General features: G+C 41.7%; 1 protein-coding gene across 1 annotated transcript; it reads left to right on the top strand.

Moving 5' to 3' along the window:
* Positions 1-6066: 6066 nt before the first annotated feature.
* Positions 6067-8635, top strand: snrpe (small nuclear ribonucleoprotein polypeptide E). Its single transcript, XM_079218424.1, has 5 exons — positions 6067-6233; positions 6804-6830; positions 6927-6989; positions 8085-8163; positions 8415-8635. Exons 1-5 carry the CDS (start codon positions 6180-6182, stop codon positions 8474-8476), a joined length of 285 nt encoding a protein of 94 aa, XP_079074550.1. The 5' UTR covers positions 6067-6179; the 3' UTR covers positions 8477-8635.
* Positions 8636-8772: the final 137 nt, after the last annotated feature.

The following is an 8772-nucleotide window of genomic DNA, read 5'->3' as shown; positions in this document are numbered from 1 at the left end:
GAAAAAAACAAAAAAAAAACACGATCACACATGTTTCTATAATTGCTTCCTAGGGTAGAGCCTTTTTGATTGTCTACTTTGAATGAAGGGAATATAAATGTCAGTAATCATGCTTGTTCTTACTGACTGCTATCACGTCCTTGAGCGATACCATTGACTAGGGGAAGCCGCGCCACAAAATGCCGACCTGTGCGCCACACAGAGCATGAATAGAGAGGCGGTTCACCTGACGCCACCGCTATACTCACAAAAACCCCACACTCAGAGTCTCTGGCTTTAACAGTTTGTCCATCTCAACACATCGGGAGGCCAAAGGGTGTGTTGTGATAAAGATATGCAAACACTGCTGCGTCAAACAAAGAAAAATGGTATTAGAGCTGTCAATAGATTTATACGTTCACTTTGTTTAAAGTGAGACTGTAAACTCTTTTAGTTTTCAAAGCCTGTACATGTACAGCAGCCCTGTCTCCTCAAAAATGACGTTCCCATAGAATTACATTGTGTCGTGAATTAGATGTCAGCGGGGGACATTTTGTCGTGGATCGTTGTAGCTTTCCATGCATGACAAAAGGGATTTAAATGAGTCTGCAGAACTCTGCACAAGCACAAGGACGGTTGGTGTATGGGTAAAAAAAAAGCATGGGGCTTTCACCCAGTTCGCCTCACCTGTGCATAGAAGTCTAAGAGAAAATGACTCTACTTCTCACTTAATTTATTACCTCAGTAAACATTGTAAACATGAGTTTATGTCTCAATACAGCGTGACGTTAAATTATGGTCCATTTAGAGTCAAATATGGGACATAAAGCGAGGTATGCTTTAGGGCGGGCTTACTGTGATTGACAGGTCGCTGCCTCTACCAGAGCCGTATACGATGTCTCTACGTCACTCCTGCACATTCTAAATATGGTCACTTAGCTGCAAAAAAAAACTAAATGGGGACGGCCGTATTCCAAGTTGGCAATGGCAAAATTGCCAAACTCAAATCCGGCATTCTACAAACCAATGGGTGACGTCACCATGACTACGCCCACTTCTTATTTAGTCTATGGTTGAAACTTCCGACTCGGAATGTGCAAATTTCGACTTTGCAGTTCAAATGGGACGCACCATAAGGTAACAACATTCCTCTTTCTGTAAGGCAAAGACGGTGCACATTGTAGCTTTCCATGTAACCTCTCCTTCCCAAAAGTATAAATACGTAGCCTCAAGAATTGTATTCTAACAATACGTACAAAATTAAAATAAAAAAAAGTAATTAAGCTGCAAAAGAAAAAGGCCAGCACTGGCTCAGACTACCGGTCTAACTCAAACTGTGTTCCGAGTACGCTACGAATATCCTGTCCGTCAGCGTGGCAGGAAACAGCCAGCCGGCGGGTCGTCTGGCTGGCTCTGCCACGGGCCTCAGGGGTCAAGCCAGGTGGGGGGGGATCTGGCAGGTGAGGCAGATCGGGAAACAAAGCCTTAGCCTCCCTCCACTGCTGCCCTCCGTCCCCTTTTTCCCATCCCGTCTGCCTTCCCTTCCCCTTCAGAACAATCACCACTAACAGGAACAGGAAGTGATGTCGAGAGGAGGTTGATCTAACCAGGGCAATTCCGTTAAGGCCGGGTCGGACGAGGGATGAGAGGGGTAGGAAAAGACAGGCGTGGAAATTTAGGAAAGGTTTTTTTTAAACAACACACACACACACACACACACGGCAAGTAGTGGCAGAGTATCCTGTTTGAGTGTGCGTGCAACGTTTCCTATTTATAGGATATTCCAGCAGTGTCTTACAGAGTCTTTTTAACTCGTTCCATCCTTCTCAATGATATGATGATGACCAGTGTCCCTTTCCTGATAGCAGAAGATGCCCATATGACCTGGACTGAGACTGAGGCCTCAACAGCGTGACACCTGTGTGTGTGTGTGTGTGTGTGTGTGTGTGTGTGTGTGTGTGTGTGTGTGTGTGTGTGTGTGTGTGTGTGTGTGTGCGTGTGTGTGTGTGTGACTGTGTTTGTGACTGTGTGTGTGACTGTGTGTCACACACACACGCCCCACGAAAGGCGACACCTCGGCCTGCGCCACCGAGGCTCCTTGCGTCTTCTCTTTCCCTCCCCACATGCGGACTCTCGTCTGTCCTCGGCTGCTAATTTCTGTGACACTTTCTCCTCTGGGCAGGGTGGGGGCTATGTTGTGTGTTATTAATACTATTGTTAACTGCACACTCAAGGCTGCCCCCCACCCTCGGCTCATCATGTTACAGGTATATTGCGCACAACAGAGAAATTGCCAATCCAGCTTTATATAATGCCCTCTATAAATATCAAGAGGGAATACTTTGGCCAATTATGGTTGGATGCAGGCTGATTGTTGTGAAGTGTCTGGCAACCAGACTTCAAGGCCTTCTTCTTGGCACGAGAGCGCCGGCACAAAGAGGAGCGGAATTTCTGAGATTAAAGATGAAGAGCGAGGTGGTTTCTAGAAACGTAATCTTAAATATGAGTAGCGAACGTGTAGAAGACGAGATTGGAAGCGAACGCCGATTATTCAATTTATCTTCTGGAGAGGCTGCAGTTCAACTTCAGACGTTCTGTCAGAACGCTGGTTCCTGTGCCTGCTGGAGCCTTTAATATGTGACGCAGCGCCCTCTAGAGGCGTCAACTACATGTGGCATTTTGGAGAAAAACAAAAGTACATTTTTTTTATTACAATTTTTTTTAAATATATAGATATAGATTTTTCTTAATGATAATTTGTTTTCCTCTTTGCAAACTGACTACTTTTTTAATCACACCCCTAGTTAATTAAAACCTACTTACATGAGTCATTTCCTATCTGACGCAACATGTAGAATTAAGAAACAGTTGGGACCTTTTTTTTTGCACGTGATTTAAACTTGATAACCTTTTTTTTTTATTGCATTCATCAGATATGCAAACGACAAGCAGGGCGCTTTCGTGGATTTTTTGTTTGCAGTCACTCTTTGATGTACACACACTGCAAAGTGTCTTTGCAGATTTTCCTTTTGTTTCACATTTTCCACTCCCGTCCATAGCGTTGCACTCCAATGTATTAATCCCTATTTATATTATACATGTCTCATATCAATATTATGGATACAATTTTTTTTAAAGAAATAAAAAGCATGTATACCTAAAAGGAGGACTCCTCAGCATGTTGTATAGAGAGGTCAGAGGTCGAGGTCAGCTCGTGACCTGCTCATGAGCTTTTCAGTGGTTTGGAAGCGACGAAGGTGATAACTGTACCAGTACATTGTGTGTGACATATTACAACATGTATGTAAGACCAGTAGAGTAAAGATGTGTGGATGTGGTCAGAAATGTTCTGAACACATTCATATCAGTTAGTATTTTAAAAACCGGATGTTGGGTCCCGTGACTCCTTCCGCTCATTTGAATATTTTTTACGTCAGATTCTGCTGCAGCCGATTTGACCACAGAGATCCGAGTGTCTGCTGATGATCGCAGTGGTTTACTGCACTAGATGGAGTTTATCACACACTTTGGGCTGCATTCACAAACAACCAGACTCAGAAAAGACCGGAGCCGGAGCCGGCCAGACAGATGCTGTTACCAAGGCTGTTACAGAGGCTGGCCAAGCAGTCTGAAGACCGAGCCCAGCTGCGACCGCGGGTCGGTACCGGCCTCACAACAGCTGCCAAGCGGTCTGAAGACCGGCCTCACAACGGCGAACAAGCGGTCTCCAGACGTGTATACGTGTATAATCAACTTATTGGGAACTTATTGGGAATTGGAAAATTGGAACCTTAATTTAAAGCAACTGAATACCTAATTAAATTGTGACATTGCATTGCAACAATAACAAATGAGGTTGAAAGTGAAGGAAACCATGAAGCATTTTGCTTTAAAAGCCGTTCAATCCAAATGTCAATGACATTTGAGTTCCTCTTCTCTCCTCTAATTTGAAGCTGGACCATATTCACACGGGAGGGAGGGGGACTGAGCGGAATCAGTCGTCCGTCCGTCCTCTCGGCTCACGCTTTGTCAGTCGTGCCATCCAAGAAGAAGAAAATAAGTTAAGACTGGGAAACCTTTTCATACTTGAAAAGTCATGTTTTTGCGACAGCTGCAAGTCTGGAAATTGACTTCTGGAACTTGCAAAGATTGGAGCGGAATGTTTGAATTCCGTGGTGTTAAGAGTCCCTGCTCATTACAGCTCATCAGAGGTTAAAAATCACAAACACATCAAAGAATGTGGACCGCTGAACATTATAGCAGTGTCGTTCCAAAACCAATGCCAATGACTAGCCGCTGTAAAGCATCCACTCTTCTGGTTTAACGCTTTTCGTTTGATTTTGGAACTTGGCCGCGAGGATTGGCTCCCATTCAGTTACAGGAGAGCGTATTAATGGAAGTTCAAGTTCAAGCACTGAGGGAACAATGCTGTTCATTGGTGGTGGAAGCATTGGTGGATGAGAGGGAGCTGGAACAGTTGTTTTGTTTCTTTTTCCCATGGGGCCACCTGGTGGGTTAACCTGGCCATGGCTTCTGAAGAACAAGCGAAAAAAACAAGGAAATTGTGTACATATTAAAAGCTAAATAATAATGCGACATGTCTGGTATACGTGTAATAATGACTTGTGCCAGTGGTGTGCATTGGAAGCACCTTGCATGAGAACGTGTTGAATGTGATGAGCATTTTTCACATTGATTGTTAAAAAACAAGAATGTTTGGGTTCATTAAAAGTGAATGTTACATGTTGTTGATCGATTTTGACAGTACTGCCCTCCTGCCGACAAAGCGTGTTTTCCTAAAATTAACATGTGCAGATCAATTTAAATGAGCGCATGGATAAAGACATTGGACATCATGAATGCAGCAAAGAGACAAATGGCGAGCTTCTCTTTGATGGTGGATTCTGGAGCTTTTCTGCATGTAGCACATAGCTATACAAGGCAGTGCACTATGACAGCAAGCAAGTGGCTGCTCTCACTAGTTATTGAATCATGTATATGACAAAAAAAAATACAAATAATAAAACATATATATATATATATATATATATACACTGCTGGTCAAAGGTTATTGGGTCACCTGGTATGTTGAGGTTTTTTCTTTCCTTCAATGGTGACTAGAGACAAAAGGAGTATAATTCAGACACTAAATGTATTATTGACATTTGTAATATTTTTGGCCCCAAAAGAAGAAGAAGAAGAAGAAGAAGAAGAAGAAGAAGAAGAAGAAGAAGAAGAATTACTTGAATAAAACTTGTGTTTAGTTAAAGTCCCCACAGTGTTGTTGCATGCCAGAGGAGAATACTGTTGCAACTATGTCCCCCCAAATACCCTTTGTTTTTTAATTTGCATCAATGTCCCAATCTCATTCTTGAAACACAGCGGTGTATTTGTGCTCTACATATTTCGGGCCCTCTGTAGTCTACTTAGTGGTGGGATTGAATAGTTTTACATGGGATTTGTTTGTTCATATTTCATCCATCTGATATTCATTGATCCAATACTGCTAACCCTATTTACCAACATTCAATTTCTATTGTGATGTTTTAAGAATAGCTGTTAATATTAACACACTTGTTATTATTCCATCGTTTTACAAGCATTTTTGTGCACTTGACACAGAAAGAGGAACTTATTCATTTTTAAATTCACACTTTTTGATGCCTTCTATTCTTATTCAACTGTTCTCGTTCTGCACTTTCAATTGTCCGTCCGGTCGAACAGCATGTACAGCATTTTGTTCTCCATGTACAAAACACAACATTTTTTTACAAACCTTTTCATACAAAATAACATATTTCTGAGGAGGACTTTCTACAACTTTGAAGCATGACACATACATTGTGTAGTGGGTGACTTCAAGGCAGTGTATATATAGCTCATCAGTTTATATCATCAGTTGTGAATAGATTATGGTCGCCTTTTTTTTTTTTAGCTTTCCAAAGTCTAATGTACACGTTCGCGCGTGTAAATACCTGTCTGTGGAGCAACAAGTGGATGCAGTGGTGACCTCCCGCCCGCAGGGGCGATGTTACAAATCAATACGCCATCTTGATTATAACCGGCATCAGCACGCGGAAGAAAACCCGCCATTAAAGCTAAAGCAACCTCACAACGTGAGCGTTTCGTTGACGTGCACTCTAATAAAAAAGGTGCAATTTTTAAACCAAATACCTACTGCTGGTATTTTCTTGGAAGAAATGGCGTACAGAGGACAAGGACAGAAGGTCCAGAAGGTTATGGTGCAGCCCATTGTATCCTTTCGTATGTCACTGCGTGGTCGAGTTGCTTGCTACAATAACTTAGCAGCTAGGCTAACCGTTGTCGTTAGCTCGCTAGCTAGTCATTCATTCCCCGTGTTTGAGCCGCGCTGTTGGGTTAGATAACGACTTATTGAAACCACGTGTGTTCTTTTTAAAATACGAAAAGAAGCAATATGTTAATATAGCCGTGGCACGCCGAACTGCGTTCAACAAGTCCGGTACTATGTGGCTTTATGACACGCAGAGTCATTGTTGCTTGGATTTGTGGTTCGATATCTAATTAATAACTTCTTCTTTTTTAGGTAAAGTTGCAGTCCGTAAGTTATCCGTTGATACATTGAGTGTTTACATAGTTTTTCCCCTAATGTTGAACGTGCTTAAGCGTGGAGAAGTGTGAAAAGCTATCTGGCAACATGTTCAGTAGCATGTGCAATAACCCTTTATGATGGAACATGTTTTGTGTGTGTGTGTGTGTGTGTGTGTGTGTGTGTGTGTGTGTGTGTGTGTGTGTGTGTGCGCGCTCGCTCTTGAACCGTGCATTTCCTTGACTCCATGTATCAGAACCTAATTTTCAGGTATCTACAGAATGTAAGTATTTAGTGTACCCCCCCCCCCCCTCATTTTATTCTGATTTGTATGATGTAAAGTTAAACTGGAATGCTCATCTCTCGTTGTCTTTCCCAGCGCTCACGAATCCAGGTCTGGTTGTATGAACAGGTGAACATGCGGATAGAGGGCTGCATTATTGTAAGTTTAATAGTTTAATATATATATATATATATATATATTTTTTTTTTTTGTTTTCCTATTTTATTGAACTGGAGTACATCGCATAGGAGAACTTAATTTCCACAGTTAAGTCATTAATGTATGGCTGACAAATACACCGGATGGCCTGGAGGATATTCTGAGACTTTGTCTACAAGAAAGTTGTTCACATGTAACTTTCAATTCATTTTGAATAGCCCAAAATCACAAATTTGCCTCAGGGCTTTACAACACATACAATATCCTCTGTCCCGGGACCTCGCATCTGTTCAGGAAATGCAATCTCACAAAGTAATTTTCGGAGAAGTTCATCAAGATGCTAAAACACAAGAAAAACAACCAGTGATCAGACTAAGACATGTGTCCATAAGTTACTTTGTGTAGCTACTAAAACAGTGTCCTTTGGCAATAGGTTGCATGTAGATGGTGAAAAGGCCCTTGCTGTACACAACGGGCGCTGCTTATTTTTCGGGTAGTAGGTTGTTTCTGGCTCGCCTGACTCAGTTGTGGAAGTAGTACTCTAACTTTAAATGGTAATACCACCGTGTAAAGTTCCTGCATTCAAAAATCATATTTGCGTAAATGTACAAAAGTATTAAAAGCACAATATACTTAAAGTATCAAAAATGAAGATTCTCATTATGCAGAATGGCAAATTCAAAATTCTATATTGGTTTACTGTATGCACCACGTTAGTATTGCAGCGGGACAGATTGAACATACTTCTATTTTTGTTAAATCGGTAAAAGCGCCTTTACCCTTATACCACAACAAGCTGGGTGTTTTGTTAAAGGACTGATGTGCAGTTCCTGTTTTTTCTCACGGGGTTAATGTTTATGATTGAGACCATCCCACAAACTGAGCAGAATTATATACATAATGCTTATGTTCAAATCTTTTAAACGTGCATGTTCCCGTGAACCGGTGGCATTCATAAAGTTGAACTGAGCAATTTATGATGCATTTATGCAGTTGAGCCTGAGAGCCAGCCTCATGGACAAATGGGGATTTAGGATGAGTGTGAAAATGTTGATGCACTGAAACTAATTTGTTGCTGACTGTTCCGTCTCTAAGGGTTTTGATGAGTACATGAACCTGGTTCTAGATGATGCCGAGGAGGTCCACATGAAGACCAAGAACAGGAAGCCGCTGGGTAATAAATGCATTTTTGATAGTTTTGTAGCTTTGTCTCTGCGTTTAGCATTGATATTGTATCACCGTCATAGCAGGGAAAGCACACTTGTAATTTCCAACATTAAACATCTGCAGTCCATTTAGGTGAGCTGGTCCCTGCAATCAGTTTCACCTGTGCGATTCCTGTTATGACAAGTCAAAATGTTTGCTGCAAAAAGTGTCACTTTGCATCTCCTTCATCTCGCTCTTTCTTCCTCTTGTGTCTCCCAGGAAGACTCATGTTGAAAGGAGACAACATCACTTTGTTGCAGAGTGTGGTGACCACCACCTAGGACAGCTGCGATGCCTACAAAATCTTACCTTTCTTGGAAAGAAATGTTAACTTTCTGTTTTTGCAAATTGGTGTCGAGTATGTTTGTTTATACAACATGACTATTGTAATTGATTCTTTCTAACACTTGGTTTTGAGAATAAATCTTTCTTTTCTTACAGCCGTTTGTATTTTTGACTTATTCCACTAAATGTTTATAATGCCACAATTGAGACATTTGGGTCATTGGGCTACTGTGCCATCTAGTGGCAGATGGCACTATTGCTTATGTAGGTCAAGCTCCGACAGCTCCAAATA

Source organism: Taurulus bubalis (assembly GCF_910589615.1).
Source record: "Taurulus bubalis genome assembly, chromosome: 5".
Classification (NCBI taxonomy): domain Eukaryota; kingdom Metazoa; phylum Chordata; class Actinopteri; order Perciformes; family Cottidae; genus Taurulus; species Taurulus bubalis.
This window is presented reverse-complemented; position numbering and strand designations above follow the sequence as displayed.